The sequence below is a fragment of the Brachyistius frenatus genome, unplaced genomic scaffold (genome assembly GCF_029030835.1).
Source record: "Brachyistius frenatus isolate BFR_SWC_R1_liver_20210118 unplaced genomic scaffold, ASM2903083v1 Contig_23, whole genome shotgun sequence".
NCBI classification, from domain to species: domain Eukaryota; kingdom Metazoa; phylum Chordata; class Actinopteri; family Embiotocidae; genus Brachyistius; species Brachyistius frenatus.
This window is the reverse complement of record NW_027210622.1, coordinates 1,912,806-1,932,708: the sequence shown is the minus strand read 5'-3', so window position 1 is coordinate 1,932,708 and position 19,903 is coordinate 1,912,806. Positions and strand designations below refer to the sequence as shown.

Sequence of the window (19,903 nt, the reverse complement as noted above, 5' to 3'; positions counted from 1 at the left end):
TACAGGTAACGCCTAACTAATGTCAAAATGTCCGATTTAAAATCAAGACCAGTTGACCTGCTTATCAGCCCACATTGGGACTTATCCCAAGTACAGGTGTATTAATGGTGGCTCGGTTACATTAAGTGTGCCACTAAGTCACTGACAGTGAACCAGCATGTGCAACAGTGGGACCTCCTCTGAGTGGGATTCAGCCTTTATACACCTGTGCTTTCCCTGCTGTGTCTGCTGTTGAAATGGTGGATGGACAGCTATTTCCTACCAGGCTGTCACATGGCTCCTGTATGTTGAGGATGAAAGGGATGCAACTGGTATAACAGTATTTAAGGGTGCGAGGACTTAAAAACATCATGTGAAAAATGTCATTCACGCAGCAACATGTGATAATTGCAATTTATTTTGGTAAATAAATACAAAACAGAGACGTTTCAACATGAAAATAACATTATTTGGACAGTTATGGTGTTCTCTATCTCTTCAGTTGTTTACAAAAGAATTCAGACTGAGAAGTTTCTATTAATCTCAGAGCTATAATGAGCACCTTCTGCTATAACAGGCATTGTTAGGACGCCTTGGCGGGGGTCCTTTGAAGGCCTGCAGTTACACACGCAGGAGTGTGTAATTATAGCAGCTACTTTTGATAGTTTAACTTAAGAAAACACATTTTCAAATTAACAGTTATACTGCCATACAATGTGCTCATTATAAACATACACACAAATCCCAATACACGCACGCACGCACACCTACGCACACACACACACACACACACACACACACACACACACACACACACACACACACACACACACACACACACACACACACACACACACACACACACTCTTAATGAAACCATAACAATGTTTTTTTTTTTTTTTTTTTTTTTATATAACCCACTGCGTACACTAGTATAACCTGCCTGTAGTGTCCTTTTAAACTGAGCAGAACCAAGAAAGTCGTGAGCCAAACACACCGGCTGTACGCTGTTAGCTTTCACACGCTTCTCCACGGCGCTACATTCCTGCTTTAGACCAGGCCACTACTCACTTTCCTGCAAAGACAGCTTCAGGTAGATTCACACAATTTAAACGTAAATGACAGTGTTGGTATATACTGCGTAAAGAAACCTATATACTGTACAAAACTATACAAAACTCTAGGATACACACACGGTCTGTGCCTTTACTTTTATGGAATCGGTGTGGGGAAGTGATGATTGACAGGTGCAGGGACAAACTGGGAACAACTGGACAGGGCAGACGTGTAAGCAGCAGCAAACTGATGTTATGACCGCTCCTGTAACACATCCATACTTGAAACACCAGGTGATCTGAATGCAACAAACATCATGTTAGTGTCCTGTATTTAGATAAATGTACTTTGAAAGAAAAAAAAAAGATCCATGAAAGTGTTAAAAAAAAAAGTGTTAAAGGCAGGCGAGGGAAACAGAAAACAATGACTAACACAGACTAAGACCTCCACATGTCAATAGGCAGCAAGTCAAATCATAAAACTTCCCGAATATTTCACAGCATGGACACCGAACCTACACACATTTATAACACACACCTGAATAGTAAGTAGCAAAGATGTTTGGAAAGTTGTTGAAAATCCAATTTCAGTAAATTTCAGGGATGAATTAACCGGTGGCCCAAAACGAATGCGTTATCACAAGCACAGCTGTAGCGTGTATAAATTTATCTTCTATCACTTCACGCAATAGAAAACAAAACAAAATAATAGACAACACAGTTTACTGAACACTAAATTGGTTCATCTGTGCTATAATTTACAAAAGTGCTTTCCTCTTTGACAGCGTCGCTTGTTAGTTTTGAGGACAGAAAAAAAATCTGTACCATAATACTCTACCTGCATTCTGATTACATAAAGGTCTTTATTGTTAGTCTTGTCCTTTGTTTCCATTTAATTGTCCTGAGTGTTACAAAACGGTGTTGAGGACAATCCACTAGTGATTGGGATTATCTGTGATCCCCTGACACTCAGCACTGCTGAGTTTTTTTTGTTATTGGATTTAACATATCAAGTCATCACCAGCCAACAGTCTTCAGAGTCACTGCTGAGTCTTTGATGAAAACAGGACAAGGAAACAGGACACAGTATTGCTTTAACAGCTCAGGCTTTGGCGAGTCTTTGATTGGGTCAATTGCACCCAAAAGGACAAACAGGACAGGTCTCTGTCTCCTACTGGTCCTCAGCAGATGACAAGTTCCAGCCGAGCTCGTCGTGTGCGTGTGCTGCTGGTTTGTCTTCCCGGACCGGCGGACCCTCAGACCTGGGTGGATTTGACTCGTCGGAGAGGCTGTCGTCCTTCAGGGTGGGCGGGGCAGGGTGGGGGGACTTCAGTGGGCAGGTCTAGACTGCGCTGGTGAGGCAACGCCGTGAGGGGAGGAGCACATCGGGAGGGGTGGGGGACGGGATTGGCTGATGGTCATGTGATCTCAGAATACGGTAGCCCTGAAGCCTAACGGGAGGAAAACAAAGAAAGCAGAGAGGGAAGAAAGAGTATAAAACATTTCAAAAACATCTGGGGAGTTGAAGCCTGAGAGAGAGAAATACTTGATGTGACAGAGACCATAAAGAGACAAGAATGCAGAGTGATGTTGGCTTGGCAAGAGTGAGGGCACACACAACTGAGATATTAAGACAGAAAGAAGCCTCAAGGTCACTTAAGATGCAATGAGACACCTAAAGTTATCAGAGAGGAACAGAAAAGACAGCAACAAACACTTTTAAATATTCATATTTGTCAAATTTTTTTTATCCCCCACCCTTACCTGGAGGCCACTTAACTTTTCGAGTGGACTCTCCACACGGGGCAGGCTGATGAGAGGCAGCCCGATGGTGGGCTCTGCACGCTGGGGAGGAGGAGGGTTCGGAACTGCTATTTGGGTTGGCCGGAAATTGTTGATCACACACGACACCTGATGGAGAGCAGACAAAAAGGGGTTGAAGAAAAAGAAGGAGACGGATTTGCTCTGTTTCACTACAGAGATGGAGGATTTTGTAGTGAATGGTGTGCTCCAAGTGTGCCTGGAAACACATAGTGAAGAGGGAGAGAGGAAAACAGGGATAAAAGAAAGGGATAAAGAATGAATTATGGGAGGAGGCATGGAAATAAATCTATAGTCGGAGAGATGCACCACAGGGAGCGCTTTGATCTTTGAAGTTAACACTGATCCTAGAAGTTTTTCTGGAAAATTGATTTGGGCCAGAGGCCTGAAACCAGTGGACACCATAATAAAGATTCAGCTCAGTCCACACTTAAACATTCATAGGTATGAAATGTCTGTTATCACATGCCTCCTGCATCCACATTATACTTCCACTGCTCTCTCTTCTCATTCTTCCCTGATGAAGTCTGTCCCTTCATTTCCCTGTTCATTGCACCAACCTATCATTGTACAACCAATTGGCAACCCACTGTAACCTCAGAAATTTCAACTTCAACAAAAACATCATGTAAAATGAAAAGTGGACTAGAACAGGCAATTAAAAAGAAAACTAGTCAACATGACATCATGCATCATGACATAGTCAAAGCAAGCTGCTGAGATAGCAACAATTAGACCATTTACTTGTTTATTTTTTCCCAGGTATTGTCTGTAATTGAAAAAAAAAATCTAAAATTACCAGCAACAAAGTTATTCCACATAATTGAATAAGGTAGCAGCTAATTTCAGTAATGATGGAGACCACCACCACCACCACAACAACAACAACACAAAATAGTGCTTCAGGTAACTCACTCAGAGCAACAGTAACTGTTTTCTGGCTATTGTGAATTAATGTAATTTGGCATTATTAATCTACCTCTAAATTTCATATTTGAATGCGTCATTGTAAGTAAATGCATAATATTGACTTTAATGCTAATATTTACAATGGAGAAAGACACCCTCCAAAACAGAATCTTAAACCCTGGGATGTGTGGACTGTCAATTTTGGTTTCTATCAACTCCTGAGGAAATACCTTGCTGTTCAACCAGGTTATAAATGCCGTGGTCATTGTTGTGACTATGTTCGCTGCCTGAGTGCTGAGTGGACCCAAAGAGAAAAGCGCCATTTGGACACCTGAACTGAAACTGACTATAAACCCTACGAGGAGGAAGAGGAGGAAGTCGAGGAGGCTGCAGATTTAAATGAAATCTCCTCCATCGCCTCTTGAACCCTCCTTTCCCTCCCCGTCCGAGCGCCTCCCTCCCTCTCCTCTCCTCACCAAGAAGGCAGCGATGGCTCCTCCTGTAACAAATCCAGCCACGATGTCGTTCCAGTGGTTCCTGTGTTCAGTCACCCTCACCACTCCCACTAGCACAGCCAGAGACAGCAGCACCAGGCATAAAGTGGGCTTCGTCAGACGGGTCCCTTTGGTCTGGAACACCAGGGTCACGTACATCTGGAAGACAAAAAAAAAAAAAAAAATAGACCTAAATCAAAAACATTGAAAAAGGGAATGTTATGTGTTCAGGGTGAGGTGAAAACAAGGGTTGAATTAATCGGTCCAGCTGAAAAATACAAACTGTGCCGCAGCCAGACTGGTTTAATAGTTTGAACAGCTTGATTGAGCCACAAGAGGCCGCACTCTGCAGTGATTTTAGAGCAGCTGAGGGGTTTAACAACAGAGAAAGCACTATAATAACAGGACGGCACTGTAATTTAAATTCCCTCTTTGCCTCTTTGGAAGTTTTTTTCCCCAGCGGTGTTTAAATACTAACTAAATGCTTTTGTAACAAATGTAAAACCTCATTACTCTACAGGCCCCCCCCAAAAAAGGTTCCTACCACTGTGTAGACGGCTGAATAAAAGCTGAGTGCTGCATCTTTGGAGGGGAAAGATTTTCGAGCGGACGCCACCAGGTACGGGTGTCCCGTACAGGCTCGGCGCTCTGTTATGTACTGCAGTGGAGACTGGCAGCCAAGAGCTGTGTAGTTTGGCCTGCAGGCAGACAGAAAATGAGGCGTCTGGTTTCCTGTCACCACTTGACCGGCGTTAGCAAAGATGGTGGTTGTGAAGAGGCCAAAGGAGTAGACACCTGGGAGAAAAACAGAAAGAGAAACTGAAAGTAATAGAATTAGTGACACTGAAACAAGAAGTGAAATGGGATTGAAATCATTATCGCCAACTGTTATTTTTATGGGAGTCAAAGGCCAGACAGACAAATCTTTTGCTTTTATGACTCATAACCATACTGGGATTTTGAAAAAGATCACAGAGCATCAACACAGCAGGACACAAGAAGAAGGGTGATGGAAATTGGTCCAGAGGAGACCTGCAGCAAGGACAAAGGCTCATCTTGTCTTGTCTGGTCTACAGACGCGGAGGAGTAGTGGTGCAAGTCCTAATGAGCCTCGGTCCCAGAGAGAACAGGCTCTATTAGTGAGAGCTGAAGAAGCCCCCGATCTTTAGGACAACAACTGACCCAGAAAACGTACGATCCTGCGGAGGAGAGGGTTGAAATAACAGCAGTCGGCGGTCACGATCGTCTTCTCCTGAGCTCCTTCTGTCTTCACAAAGAAACTGGTCACCTCGCCGATCAGAATCTGGGACACACAAAGAAAGACAGAAGAAACAAACACGGTTGTCAAACAGAGAGCTCAAACTGCATGGTTCAGGATTGAATGGCTTTCACTGAATATTCTGTCAGTTAAATATGGTGCACAGCAAAATTATTCATGAGTGTTCCTCCCTCAGCTGTGCGGTGATTAACATCTCCCTCGCCATTTCAGTGATTGTATGCTGTTTCAGTAAATCCCAACATTAACAGTCATCAGTGGGACTTTGTTGACCTCAGTGCCTCACAGACCTTTTATCTCACTATTCCCCTTTTTACTGCAGCGCCATAAAACAATGACTACACTTTGATAATGCTGTGCAAGTAAATAAGCTCCAAAATGACTGTTAGGTTTGCAAGATAACATCAAACACATCTTTTAATATTGTCATGAAATTGTGTTAGCTAATATTTGAGCTCAGCCTGATCACAACCCATGAAACCATTATATACGTATTTGTTTTCCTTTTTGACTTTGAAGAGCCATTTAAAAAGCACACACTCAAAGCTTCAGGCAGCCATCAGAGAAAAAGTCTGAGTCAAATCAGCAGGACCTTGATCTCTTTTGACGGGGGAATAAATTGACTAAACACCACACCACACATTCCCGAACAGCTTCACACTGTGCATACTGAACTTGTCTGATTGGGAGACCTCCGCTGACAGAAGCATGGATAGATGTAGGTTACATGCTCATACAATATGCATGGGCCAGAGCTAAGAGTGTGGGACCATGCTAATGTACCAAAGCTCAGTGCACTCAGTGTGACATATGAAGGCTGTGGTTTACGCTAGCACTGAGGTCATGGACAGAGAACCGCCAGGCGAAGGTTCAGTGAGAGTTGCGGGACATGTGTGTCACCGTAAATCACGTCTTCGGAGTATGACATGACCTGAGAGCTGCAAAGCTGGGCAACATGCACGTCATGTGTGTTTGGTAAAGAGGTTTAGGATCCGTTGTTATATGTTGTCGCCAGATATGATGTTGTTTTAACAGCCTTCCGCTCGCATTTAAATGTATGCATGTGTTCAGAATAAGTAAATCCTACAGAGTTCATGAATTGTGGAACGTGTTAGCGCTCTATCTTACCCTGCAACGTGGCCCCAGGCACAACTTAAGTGTCTTTGTTAGTAGTTTCAGACCAATGCAGATGTCCTCTTCCTGTCCGGCGCCCTGGTTGTTTAAGTATGTACTGGCGCTCATCTAAGAGCACATGGGCATGTTGATCTTAAAATGAAGTGAGGTCAGGTGCTTCGTTGCTGGAGTGCTAACTTGAGGCAGCTGAAAGTAATTGCATCTGTGACCTACAAAAACCTGGTCTTAAGCTGATGGTGCAGTATTTCACTCTTATTGCTAAGGGCACATTGTTATTATAGTAATATGCAACCTTTATAAGCGGGTCACCAACACGCTGCTTGTTAGACACATATGGACATGCAGCAGCAAACAAATGTGGAAAAGATGAAAAAAAAAATGTCAGCGTAAAAAGATAATTATTGTCCACATCAGTCTTCCAAATCTGAGCATAAGCAGCACAAGCTTTTAAAAGGAATTTGAGATGACAATCTGATTGTTTTATTTCATGTTATGCCCAAAGCACCGCCGTGATTAATTAAGAGACTAAGTACATCCTCTGTGAACCATGTACCTACTTTATCATCAGATTATCCACCGTTAAAAGTAAAAAAAGGGGATTTGGACACTCAACATGCACTTACAGTTTGAGCTTTACCACACACAAAAATCCTTTAAATGCTTGCCCTTACTCTTCTTTTGTGCTCTTTTCATTCACAATATTTCAACCCTCAGACCGGCATCAAGGAAAATGTCCAAAAAAATGTAAATACATTTTCCCTGGCAAATCATTAATAGTCCAACACCTTTTCTTTCTTTTGTATATATTCATAGTGGAAACGTCATTGTCTCTGATTTTCATTTTCATTCACTTTCAGAGCAGTCCTGATGTTTTGAATCTCACCTGCTGAGCTATTGACGGCAGCCATAATTTGATAGTATACTGTAAACTAGGCTGTCAAAGTATACGTGTATACTTGACATCCATTCCAAACAGAAGAGCTGAAAGTAGCAGGAGACATAGTAGAGACACTGCCTTCCAAGACAAAGCATGAAAGAAGGCACTAATCACACAACACTGATTGAAATTATAAGGGGATAGCAGGTTTTTTGTCAGTGAACAAAGCTGTGCAAAGCTTTCAACAAGTCAGACAGCACAAATTACACAGAAGGAAGTCAAGTCTTTTCTGTAGCAAAAACCAGGCCAGACTGCTCGTGGGCTTCGTAGGTAAAGAAGGAAAGCTGAGTAACCTTTTAACCCATCTAAACAACTGGCAAGATGTCCTTCAGCATGTTTCCTATTATGACTGGACAGCTTTCAGATGAAAAAGTGTGTGTGACAAAATCAAATTGAACAGGTTAACGCTGCCAAAGCTCAGCCTACCTTCCAAAGAAAATGAGATAAAGGATGAGGAAAAATTTAATCAATTCTGAAGAAAATGTCTCATAAGATAAAACAAAGCTCTGCTTCTCTTGGACCTACTTCAATATTATCCTCCCACAATTCTGACTACGCCTTATTTGTTTCTGCAGGGAGGTTTGTGTGGAGGGTCAACCATAAATCATTATCTTTGAAGCTGGTAGAGATTTAGTACTTTGCTGCAGGCACTTTGGCTGAGCTGGTGGGCGCACAAGATGAGACAGCTGGATTATGTAGCACATTTTTACCCCTAAACTGCTTCAGAATTTCATTCCCCAATGCCTATGATAAGAACAACTACGTATTCCCACCAAAGGTACAACCGAAAACCTTAAAAATAACTTAATGACTGAGTATCAGATTTGAATGTATGTTAATGTTTGATTGTTTAATCTGCAACTGTACGACGCTACTGATGCTAAAATGAGTGGCACATTTAATGGACCCCTTTCAAACTAAAATAAAGGTTTAACCATACAGCTGGAGCTGTCATTGCATGACTCCTAGGTTGGAATATTATAATTTCGGATTCTTAATAATTCTCTAAAAAAACATCCAGTTGATTTCAAATGCGTAGTACTAATGGGAATTAGAAAGAGAGATCATATTTTGCATTATCCACCTTTTCTCTCAAGCTATTGACTTGAGATGTTCCAACATGAAAGCGTAAACATGGCAGATTTCATCCTGCCGTGTTGGTGTCAGTGAGACACTCGTGTTTCATTCATCCTGTCCTGCAATGTCTCTTACAAAGGGTGAGGTGACACCTCTCAGTCTCATAGTGCAAGCTCCCTGTCATTCTACAGAGACATGCCGCCTTGATATAGACAGGTCTTCTGTGCAAATGGGTATAAATGGCAGTGCAAGCACACGTCAATTTCAGCGTGCTGCTCCAACTTAAAAAGCCCTTCCGAGACTCAGTTTGCGCTCAAAGAGCTCGGGTCTCAATGAGCTCCATTGAGAAAGCGCCATTACAAAGGAGGGTCTTTCTTGAGCTTGGCTTAAAAATCCACAGCAGAGGCCATTGCAGAGCTTCGGGCAGCAGGAAACGACAGCAGTCCTCCTTTGATTCTTTGAACTGTGTTTAGGGTGTGGCATAAAACGGATTCAGAACATCTAAGGGTTGTGGCAGGAACAAGTGTAGTACTATCACAAGAAAGCAGTGTTTCGACAACTGAAAGTTATGTAACGTAAGGTTGATGTGCGCTCTCGTCCTGGCATGTGTTAGAAGAGTTTTAATGTATTCCCGGGAAGTGTCTGAAGTGAGTGCGGAGAGAATGAGGAGAAGATGAGTGGAAGAGACAGCAGCCACTGATGATAGATACAGCAACCAGCAGCAAAAAACGCAGGAGGCCTACCGACTTGTAAATGGTGTTGTTGGCAATTAATCATTGTAAAAATGAGATTTCAGATTAAAGAAGAGAGGTCTATCACAACATAATTAAAATCATCAAAGGCTCATTTTTAACTTGCCAAATTGGTTTCAGCAGCTGTCGGTGCAGTGTCGACAAAAACTAAAATGTTTTTTTTTTTTTTTAATTTTATTTCCAGCAACTCGAGGAGGTTGTGTGCCACTTGAGTGCTTTAGAAAAAGAAAGATACATACAATGCAAGAGTTTTAATGCTGCTGCTAGCATAACCTGAAAAAGGAAGAGGCCTCTGAAGGGCAACAGGATGTTTAACCTGCAGCCACAGACCTTATCAACATGCATTCAGTAGCTGCAGCGTACTCTCATACGTAGAAAAAGGCCAAAATACTGCGACGTGAAATCAACTCGTCTTTTATGGGACTGAAGAACCCAGAGAGGACGACTTTAAAACTTCCTCTAAACTGGTGACACCTTGTTTATTTCTATTTTCCGCAACAAATAAGATACAAATTGTTAAATGTTAAATAAGCTTTAAATTTAAGGTTAAGTTATCATGTGATATATATATATATATTTATATAAATATTCAAATTTACCAAAAAGTCTGCACAACTTCTGCAGGCAACTAACAAGGATAGAAACACTATTACTCAATGCGTACTGACAAGGTCTTCACAGCATTAACTCTTTAGAAAAGTCAGTTCAGGTCTGTTGAATACATTGCTCCACCTCTATACTTTGCTTTTGATAAATTTTGACATGTCTGTCAGATTGCACAGTGACCAAATCTTTCAGGAAACAGACAAGTTTCACGCTTCTCACATCGTATTACAATTCAACAGCATGGAGCCCGAGTTCTTGATGATTCCTTGGAGGGAAAATCAAACCAAAGGAATACAATTCAGACAGACTGAAGGGCATGTCAGAAGAGAGAGGGAGAGACATTTGTGTTTTGCAGGTCTGCACGTGTTAATAATAATGATGCTGAAGACTTGTTGAAACGTGTATTTTCGGGTTTACATTTCAATGAATTGTTCATTTCTGGTGCTGTAGCAGTGCCGTTCATTGATTTGGAAGGTGCGTTGTATGATATAAAGCTACAGATAACAACATCAGACACAGAAAGGTCTAGTTATTTTCTCTCAGCCATGTTCTCTCAGTCCAAAATATGAAAAAAAAGTCATTCTATATGTCGTCCGAAATATGATAAAAAAAAAAAAGTCAGACTACTGATAACTTCTACAAAACTAATAGCCTGATTTCATGAAGTTAATGCACAAACCTACATGTATGTGCCACTTTAATACAATTTAAGAAACACCAAGTAACATTCCATGCGATATGCTTCCTATTCTTCCACTTTCAAATAGAAGTATCACTGATGTATCACTGGAAAGTGCACTTGGTTTTGTATAGTTTCTCCTGACTAGGAAGCTGCTTAATGCAGTCAGATACAGACATAGATTTGAAGCATGATAACAACATACCTGAACGTTTATCACAAGGTGCATTTAAAGCTGCACTGATACATATTTCCCCAATAACAATGGACAAAAGAATTGTTTACGATTTAAACACACAAGAACTCACAGAAATATATCACATTTTGACTCATCCTGTGAACACACACACACACACACACACACACACACACACACACACACACACACACACACACACACACACACACACACACACACACACACACACACACACACACACACACACACACTAAGAACAGTGGGCTCCAAATTGCAGTGCCTTGGTCATGGGTGCTGACAGGTGTATTGACCCTAACATAGATGTCTTTGATGGTAAAAGGAAACCGGAGCACGCAGCAGAAACCCACTGGAACACGGGGAGAACATGCAAAGAAAGGATCTGGGATGGCAGGTCTCGTGCAAACCCAGGACCTTCTTGCTGTGACCTTGCTGCCAATGCCCTTTTCAGCCTCTTTCAGCTCATTGCTTTTGTTTTATGGCCTTAAACTTTACTGTTTTGTTTCAGTCTCATTACTCTGTTGTTTGTAGCTGTTCTCAGCAAAAAAAAAAAAGCCTCTACTAAATTCACTGTATGCTTCCTGCTCAGCACTACACAACAGACACACAGTGAGCAACTAGTAGGTGAACATAGTGGAGCATTGAACTGCTACAGAGCCAAATATTTCCCTCGGGAGTTGATGGAGACTACAACTCAGCCAAAAAGACAGCAAGTATTAGATATACTTTTGCCAGTGATTACATCAAACAAATGCTTATGTGGCTTTTTACCTAGTATCTATTAGATGTGAAAACTGTTTGTTAACATGTTTTCCGAAACAGCTTAGGTGATAATGTACCAGGACTGTGTTTACTGCTTGTCGTGCTGCCCCGAGGTAACTACCAATATCAGTGCAGGTTTGAATGAAGGTTGAGGACTTTTGTGACCTTTTACAGGGAGACATGTACTATAAATTTGTTAAAAACTTATTCTGCTCCTTTATGGGTTCCCAAGGGTAGGGTTGGGTTTGTGGGGGGGCTGGTGGGTAGATGCAAGAATGGAAGAGGAAAGGTGTCAGAGGCACTGTGGGGGTTCAGCAGGGTCAGGGAGGGTTTTTAATGTGGCTAGTAGTTTGTTTATTTATACTTATCTCTTTTTGTCTTTCTTTACTAGCCCAGGGTAGGACGACAAATTGGTCTGTTTCCTTTAGTGTATTGTTCTGCGATATCTCTTTTGACTTTTGTAATGTGAATTGAGTTTATATCCACATCGCTGCATTATTATTCTAAATTATAACAAAATGCCGATCACGCAAAGATATGCCTGACAGAGCTAATGTACTGTAAATATACTGAAACACACAGTTTAATATAATTTATGACCATGAATGACATTTTGTCACTGAGTTATCGTTGTGAAGAGTTTAAAATCAAACATGACATCCGTAAGCATTGTGTCCCTCTGCTTTCTCTCATTCAGACCACAATTTTCCCATCAGCAGACTTTCTGTCAGACTGCAGCAACATGTCAAAGCTGCAACAGCAGATGCCATATGACATTTAGAATACGTCATTTTTCTTTAACATGCAAAGAACACACATACAGACAAGCAGGCAAACAAAAGGAAGATAAATTACCCAAATTCATAACCCCAAAACAATATGTCACTTGGTGGAGAAACACATAAAGCAAAGAAAAACCTGCTTGACAAACAGAAGATCAGCAATTCCACTAGAAATGAACGCAGCCAAAAAGAGATAAGCGTTTTGTATGAGCTGAGAAGTGAAGAGAAGAGGATGAGCTGGAACAGCATTCAGAACCACAAAGCAACTGATTTCAACTGTTTCCAAAGTAACAGTCGGCCTCTGATGGCGACACGTCCTCATGCCGAAACCACCAAAAAATTAAAATCATTCCCAAAATTCTACATGCGGGTACGAGCATTTTCAGCATCATCCACATGACAAACTAATGCTGACACGTAAACAATATAATGGTTAAAAACAACATACCTTCATATGACCGTAGGAAAGGACCAGCAACAGGTCTAGCAGACCGTCATTGTCATGGTAATAATAATAATAATAATAATAATAATAATAATAATAATAATAATAATAATAAACACGTGGTTAACGTTGGAGTTTGGTTGGGTTGAGTTTAAACAAAGCATACAGCTCTCTGCTGCCATTCCTCTGTAAGTCATTACACGTGATCATTCAGAGCTGTTTCCCCTCAGAGGTGTTGATCTAAAAGGGCATTTTTGAGCCACACTAGCCACATTTAAATTCATGGGTTTTGAGCTCAGAATATGACTCTAGAAACAGCGCATGGTTCAACTTTGGTTGTAACCTCTTTGGTAAGAAAACTGTTATTGAGTAAACAATTTGTTCTGGTAAACAAGTTGTATACCAGACAGTATATATATATTTTTTGCTATTAGCTCAAAGTCATAAACAGAATGTCTAGCAGTACGGGAGATGCATTTTTGTCCCTCCGTTGTAGTCTCACTTACGAGATGGAGAATGTCGATATAACTTGCCATTGGCCCACTTTTTCAGTCAACATTCCCCTCTTGTTCTGCTATCTGCGTGTTACAGTTTTCAAATTCCTCGCTGCAACGGTAAACAACAATAACAACCTCAGAGCAACTACACACTGAAAATGTCAAGTTTTGTCAAATATTTGGATCATGCAATAAGGCAGGCGTGCTTGGTTCTTTTTGGTCTTTTGCTGGGATTCAGCTTTTCTAATGCCAAGGCTTGCCTAACTAAATTCAAGTGTTCCACAAAAACTGGGCTCAGTGCTGCTCCAGACAATTGTGCCTGCTTCAAGTAAATACAAACATAATGATATACTGTATGGGTGAAGCCAGACCATTCTCAAGTGCTGCCACAGCAGGAAGGTTGTTTCCCTTCCCTAATCTAACCTCGTTTGAATGGAATATTTATTTAGTTATATTTCTGGAAAATTATATAATTAATCTTTTAATTTTAAACTACTGTGACAGATAATGTCTCTCATTCCAAACCAGAACTTGGGTCAGGACCGCAGGGCTGTTGGTATTTCCTGATAAAAACATAAAACATGAGTCACCAGACTGGGAACGAAAACATTTGAAAAACAATGTTGACAAATGCTGGTTTACTTAAGGACACATGACTCGCACTGAGACTAATTCCATAAACAATCTGTTGCATTAAAGATTTGATAAGAGAGTGAAAATATGCCAGAAAAGGTGCTGTACAGACTCTTAGTGGAAGGTAAAATGTAATGCTCCACTGGAACAACGTAAAAATATGACTTGGCAGCCAATTAGTTTGGAGCAGATGTTGACTGTTTTCTGGAGGCAGTTGCTGGCGCTTGTTAGGTCACATTTATTTTGTCCTCGGATTTTTGGAGGGATAAAGTGAGATCTTAGGTTGTGAGAGGAGACGGCGTGATTAAGACATAATCAGACATTTGTATGTAAATGCCGAAAGGACCGAAAGCAAAAGTGCCAGGATTTGAGAAGACAGAGCAATAATGGAGAACAGAAAACAGTGAAAAGAGAGTAAGAAAATGAGCAAAAAGAGTATAAGAACAAGCTCGATGAAGACTGACTGGCACAAACTATCCTCTCCTGCAACAGGGAGCAGAGATCACATGACATGTAGATGCTTGTTTTTTAGCAGAACGTGTGTGTATGTGTGTGTGCACTGTAGAATCTGCTTGTATGGCTTTTTGTCAGTCTTGGATCAGCTCTGAAATCTTTTAAATGCCACCTCTCAACTCATGAAATGTGTTTGTGGAGGAGTGATGGGAAACTCCAGAGCTTGAGTTGGTTCTAATTGGCTTTTTTTTTTTTACATGTCTACCTATTGTGACACAGTGACAGTTTTTGTAGGATGTGCATTTGCCTTTGTGAGCCTGACTTCGAACACTGTGTGTTTATGAGGCGGTGCGCATCTTTGCTTTACAAAATCCAAGAATAAAGAAATATGAGAGAAAAATGTAAAAACACAAATGGAAGAAAAGGCGATCTACGCTTACAGCACGTCAAAGAAAAACAGACAGCTAAAAAAAAGTCATTTTTAAAAGTCAACAGGCACCAAATGATGAGCTCTGACTGCACAGAGGAACTGTGGATTTTTTTCAACAACAGATCATCCTGGATGTTCAGTCATCTGTCACTTCCAATTTGCAGTGCCTCCAAAAAAAACCCAACACATACACAAGTAGTTTCAGAAAAGAAAACACATAATCTCAAATACAGAGATGTCTATGTGGAAAACAGGCCTTCATATAAAACAGAGATCCACTGTTTTCCTCGGTCTTACAACAGCATATTATACGCACCATGCTCTATGAGCAATATTGACGACTAGGAATAAGTGATACAATGTAAAATGACGGTTTGACGTCCCAACATAAATAAAGCAATCTAAGCGTAAGGGGGAGTGTGGAAATGTACGTCCGTGTGTCTGTTCGTTTTTTCCCAGATGTGTAAAGAATCGTCAACACCTCGAGGATATCGTGAAAAAAAACAGTAAATTTAGCTATGCATTTACACCATGAAATGTACATAGAGTGATTCTTTATTTGGTGTGGTGTTAATTTCCTAATCTATGCATTTATGGTCTGTATCTGTAATGTGTTTATTGGCTGGAAGTCCTTCACACTTATCTTCCGAAAAATGATGTATTGCTGGAAGCAGCTCCTCCGTAATTATTGTGGAAAGAAACAAAAAAAAATCCTTCATGAGGATTACACCGAGTCTACATAAAGCTCCTGCAAATATCACATGACATCTGTTGACATTGCAGGCCCACTGCTCTACATCAAACACACACACACACACACACACACACACACACACACACACACACACACACACACACACACACACACACACACACACACACACACACACACACACACACAGGCAGCCTTTTCATACACTAGCGATGGTAACCATGACAATTTAGCTGCTTCAGCTTCATCATCACCCACACTCTCTCCATCCATCTCCTTCCCTCTGTCTCACCCTGCTTTTATTCTGTGTTTTGTAGGACAGCTTTCACAGGTCTTTGTGGAGGAGAAACTAGGCTACTGGAAACATTGCCATTATTTTCTGTTTTTCTTCTGTGACATCAATATAAATTGTCCATTCTTGCCTCCTTTCTAGCCATCTTGAATCCTTTTCTCACAGTTCAAATCCTGTTAAACTGAGTATAGCCAAAGTTTGAGGTATGACCTTGATATTCTTCTTTCCCCATTTCTTTTCTTGTCTCTTTACATTTTCCTTGCTCTCCTCAAGTCTCCCCTTCTCTGCCCTTATCCTGCTTTGACCCTTTTTGTCTCCATTTCCACTCATATTCTCTTCTCCTCAGAAGTTTTGTTTCTTTCCATGTGCTTCCTCATGAGAAGAAACACAGGGACTTTGGATCAGTGTGGGAAGAGACCTTACAGCTAATCGACGCGAGTGTGACTATTGCAGGATTAGAATTCTCATTTGTGGGATAGAGCATGTTTTACAGGCTATCACAGTGGGAGCAGATAGCTGGTCAGGCGTATCAACATGGGACTACAAGGCCTGCTGTCTTCATCTCTCAATTCTCTACCCAGTGTGATTGGCAGTGGCAGGATAAAGCTGTGATTATCCCTTATTATCCCTGCCCTTTTTACAATGCTCCGTCTCATAAGCATTTTTGCTGACACACTGATCTGTCTGTCTCTCTGTCTCTCTTTTTGACATACAAACTCACAGAAAGAAGACACAGAGACATGGAAGGACAAACATGACAGACAAGCGATGATGTGACAGCCATTGGCTAAAGCGATTAGACCGGTGGCTCTAAACTTTTTTAGGAGTGCAACCCGCTTGAGGATAAGAGCAGGAGAAAATAAAAATTTGCTTCATACATTTTTTTACTGTCCCTCCTGCAGTTCCAGACGCCGCGATTTCCCAACCCTCCAGCAGTTGTTCTGAACTCCTCCCGCCATCTCTAATCACCCGAGAACAGTACACATCTGCCTCTCGTTCCTGCAATCAGCTCTCAAATGCTGCATTCAAAAGGAATTTGTGAGCTTGTGATTACAACATGGGAAGTTGTGTGCACCGTATGCTTGCCGTTGAAGTGGTTAAGTCGTAAGAATACCGTTACGAAGCAATGGCAACATGGACGCCGTCAACAAGCCACAGAGGTGAACAATTTAGCAAGCTAACAGGAACAATGTAACGTAATGCGGGAAATGCAAGCGCACAGAGGGAAAAGATGTGGCCGTTGGGAAGATCTAGATGTTTATCAGACGAAGGCTATTATCCTAGTTATGAAGACAAACTCTACATGACTAATATCACAATACAATACAAGCTGAACTTCCATGGCCTCTGCCATTTCCATAAACGTCAGCAAACACATCACAACTCGTGAACATGAGGCTTACAGAAAATTTAGATTCCCGACATCGTAAATACCACGAGAGGGCCGTTTATATGGACTCTTCTCGTATTCACGGTAAAAAAAGGACCCCATTTGAATGCAGAAAAAGTTATCCAAGCCACTGTCCCTCTGTTCTAGCCTTGCCAGACCCAACTTCAATGCATGCATCGATTTGTCTGGCAAGGTGTTTCCAGTTGTTGCATCCTGACTAGGGATGTCACGAAAACCGATACTTTGGTATTAAGTCAGTACCAAAATTATACAACGGTACTCTTTTCCTGTGGCACTGAAGGTACAGACAGAATGGAAGGAAACAAGCCGAAGAAAAAAAAAAAAAAAGGGAAAAGATGAGTTATTTACCGAATTTCTGTGCACTCATTTAATTTCAGCTCGGTCTTGTTATCTCTGCAGGGTTCAGCCTTTGCTGCACACACATGGTGCAAAGGACAGACAGGTGGAGTGGGCGACTCAACAATGAGTTGTTACTTTCCTGTATGTGAAATAAAAGTGCAACAAAAACAAACAAAATGTATTAATGGACAAGCATCGACCCAGGCCAAAATATCTGAATCTGCCAACTGTGGCGAGGAAGCAATGAGAAGCTCTGCTGCTAAACATGAAGGTCATCCTGGCTAAAGCGCCAGTGACTTTCCTGCTGATGCAGCTTCACACCTACACTCAATTCACTAGTTAATGTATTTGCTGTGCTATCATCACCTTTATTGAGAATCTTGGATTTTAGTTGGTATTGGTACTGACTACCAAAATGTAAAAAAAAATAAAAAATAACATGACAACAATAATCCTAATGGGTGCTAACCTAGGGTTCATTTTGAAACTATTGGAATTGTCTTTAACCAATCAGCATTGCCCACCATTGACATAAGTTGTGCATAGTTACTCACCAAGCTGTAAACAACGGAGACCTTTCCCCAATGTGAGCATTGGGTGCAGTTGGATGAGTGCAAAACCATGTTGGTAAATGACCATTTTAGACTTTGCAGACTTTTGCTTCAATTCCTTGATTTTTGCTGGCGTTACGAGCTTTACCACCGCCGCCATTGTTAGAACTACATTTAGAACTTAGCCATCCCCACCAGTGGCTGACCGGTCCGCCCTTCAGAGGGACTGAGAACACCTTTTGTGCCTTTGCCATAATATTCTCCATAAATTGCAATTGGTGAAAAAGCATTTTATCACATTTGCACTTTACCAAACCACGTCAACAGATACAGCAAGGATCAAAATCCCTTTTGACTAATTTGTGGCTCCTTCTTCTGTCCTGAAGAGAAAATCATGAAGCGATTTGATCTCATCACAATCCATTGTTCGGGAAAGAAAGCAATGGAAGAGTCTTAGCGTGACACCTAAATCCTTTCTCTCGCTCGATGGCTCTTCTCAATCCTCTTCTGTCTGTCATATGTGACTCTATTATTCATGAAAGATTGTTCCAAGGCTTAACACTGTGCAAACTTCTGGGGTATTTTTTGATGGATGTGTAAGAGTATATGTGCTTATGTGTGCCCACTTCCCCAGTATGTGATAAAGTACACATAATTGCAATCAACTTGAAATGTCAGAAGCATGATTGCGTGCATGAACTGATGGCGTTCCACGCTGTCACTATACATGAAGACACTTCAACCTTACTTGACAGTTTGTAGGCCTATGTGTCAGTGTGTGATTGTACAGTTCTGTGCATTGGTGTGTGTGTGTGTGTGTGTGTGTGTGTGTGTGTGTGTGTGTGTGTGTGTGTGTGTGTGTGTGTGTGTGTGTGTGTGTGTGTGTGTGAGCAGATTTTTCTTTTGCACTGCTTGTCAAAGATGACAACTATGATTACAATAACAATACTTGGTAAATATAGAATAGAGAAGATATGTTTAGTGAGGAGAGGGAAAATCTGGATTTTCTGAACAACATAATTTGCTGAACATTAGCATAACAATGGCACAGTCAAGGAGCATGATGGGAGACATTTTAATTTATGAGAACTCTGCTGCTGCAGGGCTCACCTAAAGCCTTCCACCATTTGAATCTGTCTCTACACCTGAGATGAGAGTAAAGTGGAAAACTAATCTTTTAATATTGCTGCTTGATACCACAGCAGGCAGGTGGCTTTGTTGTTATGGAGATGTTTTTAAAGCAAAATCTGGTCACTTGCGGGCTTGGTGACAGCATACAGTGCATCCGGAAAGTATTCACAGCGCTTGACTTATTCCACATTTTGTTATATTACAGCCTTATTCCAAAATGGATTAAATTCATTTTCCCCCTCAAAATTCTACACACAATACCCCATAATGACAATGTGAAATACATTTTTTTTGGAGAAATTTTTGCAAATCTATTCAAAATAAAAGCATGATGCTGCCACCACCATGCTTCACCGTAGAGATGGTATTGGCCAGGTGATGAGCGGTGCCTGGTTTCCTCCAAACATGACGCTTGGCATTCAGGCCAAAGAGTTCAGTCTTTGTTTCATCAGACCAAAGAATTTTGTTTCTCATGGTCTGACAGTCCTTCAGGTGCCTTTTGGTAAACTCCAGGCGGGCTGTCATGAGA

General features: G+C 41.2%; 1 protein-coding gene across 6 annotated transcripts in view; it reads right to left on the bottom strand.

The window, feature by feature from the left end:
• Positions 1-360: 360 nt before the first annotated feature.
• plppr2b (phospholipid phosphatase related 2b) overlaps positions 361-19,903 on the bottom strand; it is a 53,327-nt gene continuing 33,784 nt past the window's right edge. For 2 of the 6 annotated variants that reach the window (XM_069697320.1, XM_069697322.1), the window contains 5 exons: positions 5,441-5,561; positions 4,803-5,053; positions 4,241-4,417; positions 2,815-2,945; positions 361-2,485 (listed from right to left, as the gene is read on the bottom strand). In XM_069697320.1, coding sequence (XP_069553421.1) covers positions 2,377-2,485; positions 2,815-2,945; positions 4,241-4,417; positions 4,803-5,053; positions 5,441-5,561 — 789 coding nt within the window. In that variant the 3' untranslated portion in view covers positions 361-2,376. Of the gene's footprint in view, positions 2,486-2,798; positions 2,946-4,240; positions 4,418-4,802; positions 5,054-5,440; positions 5,562-19,903 lie in introns of all 6 variants that reach the window. The other 4 variants (XM_069697321.1, XM_069697323.1, XR_011310864.1 and 1 more) reach the window with 3 other exon arrangements.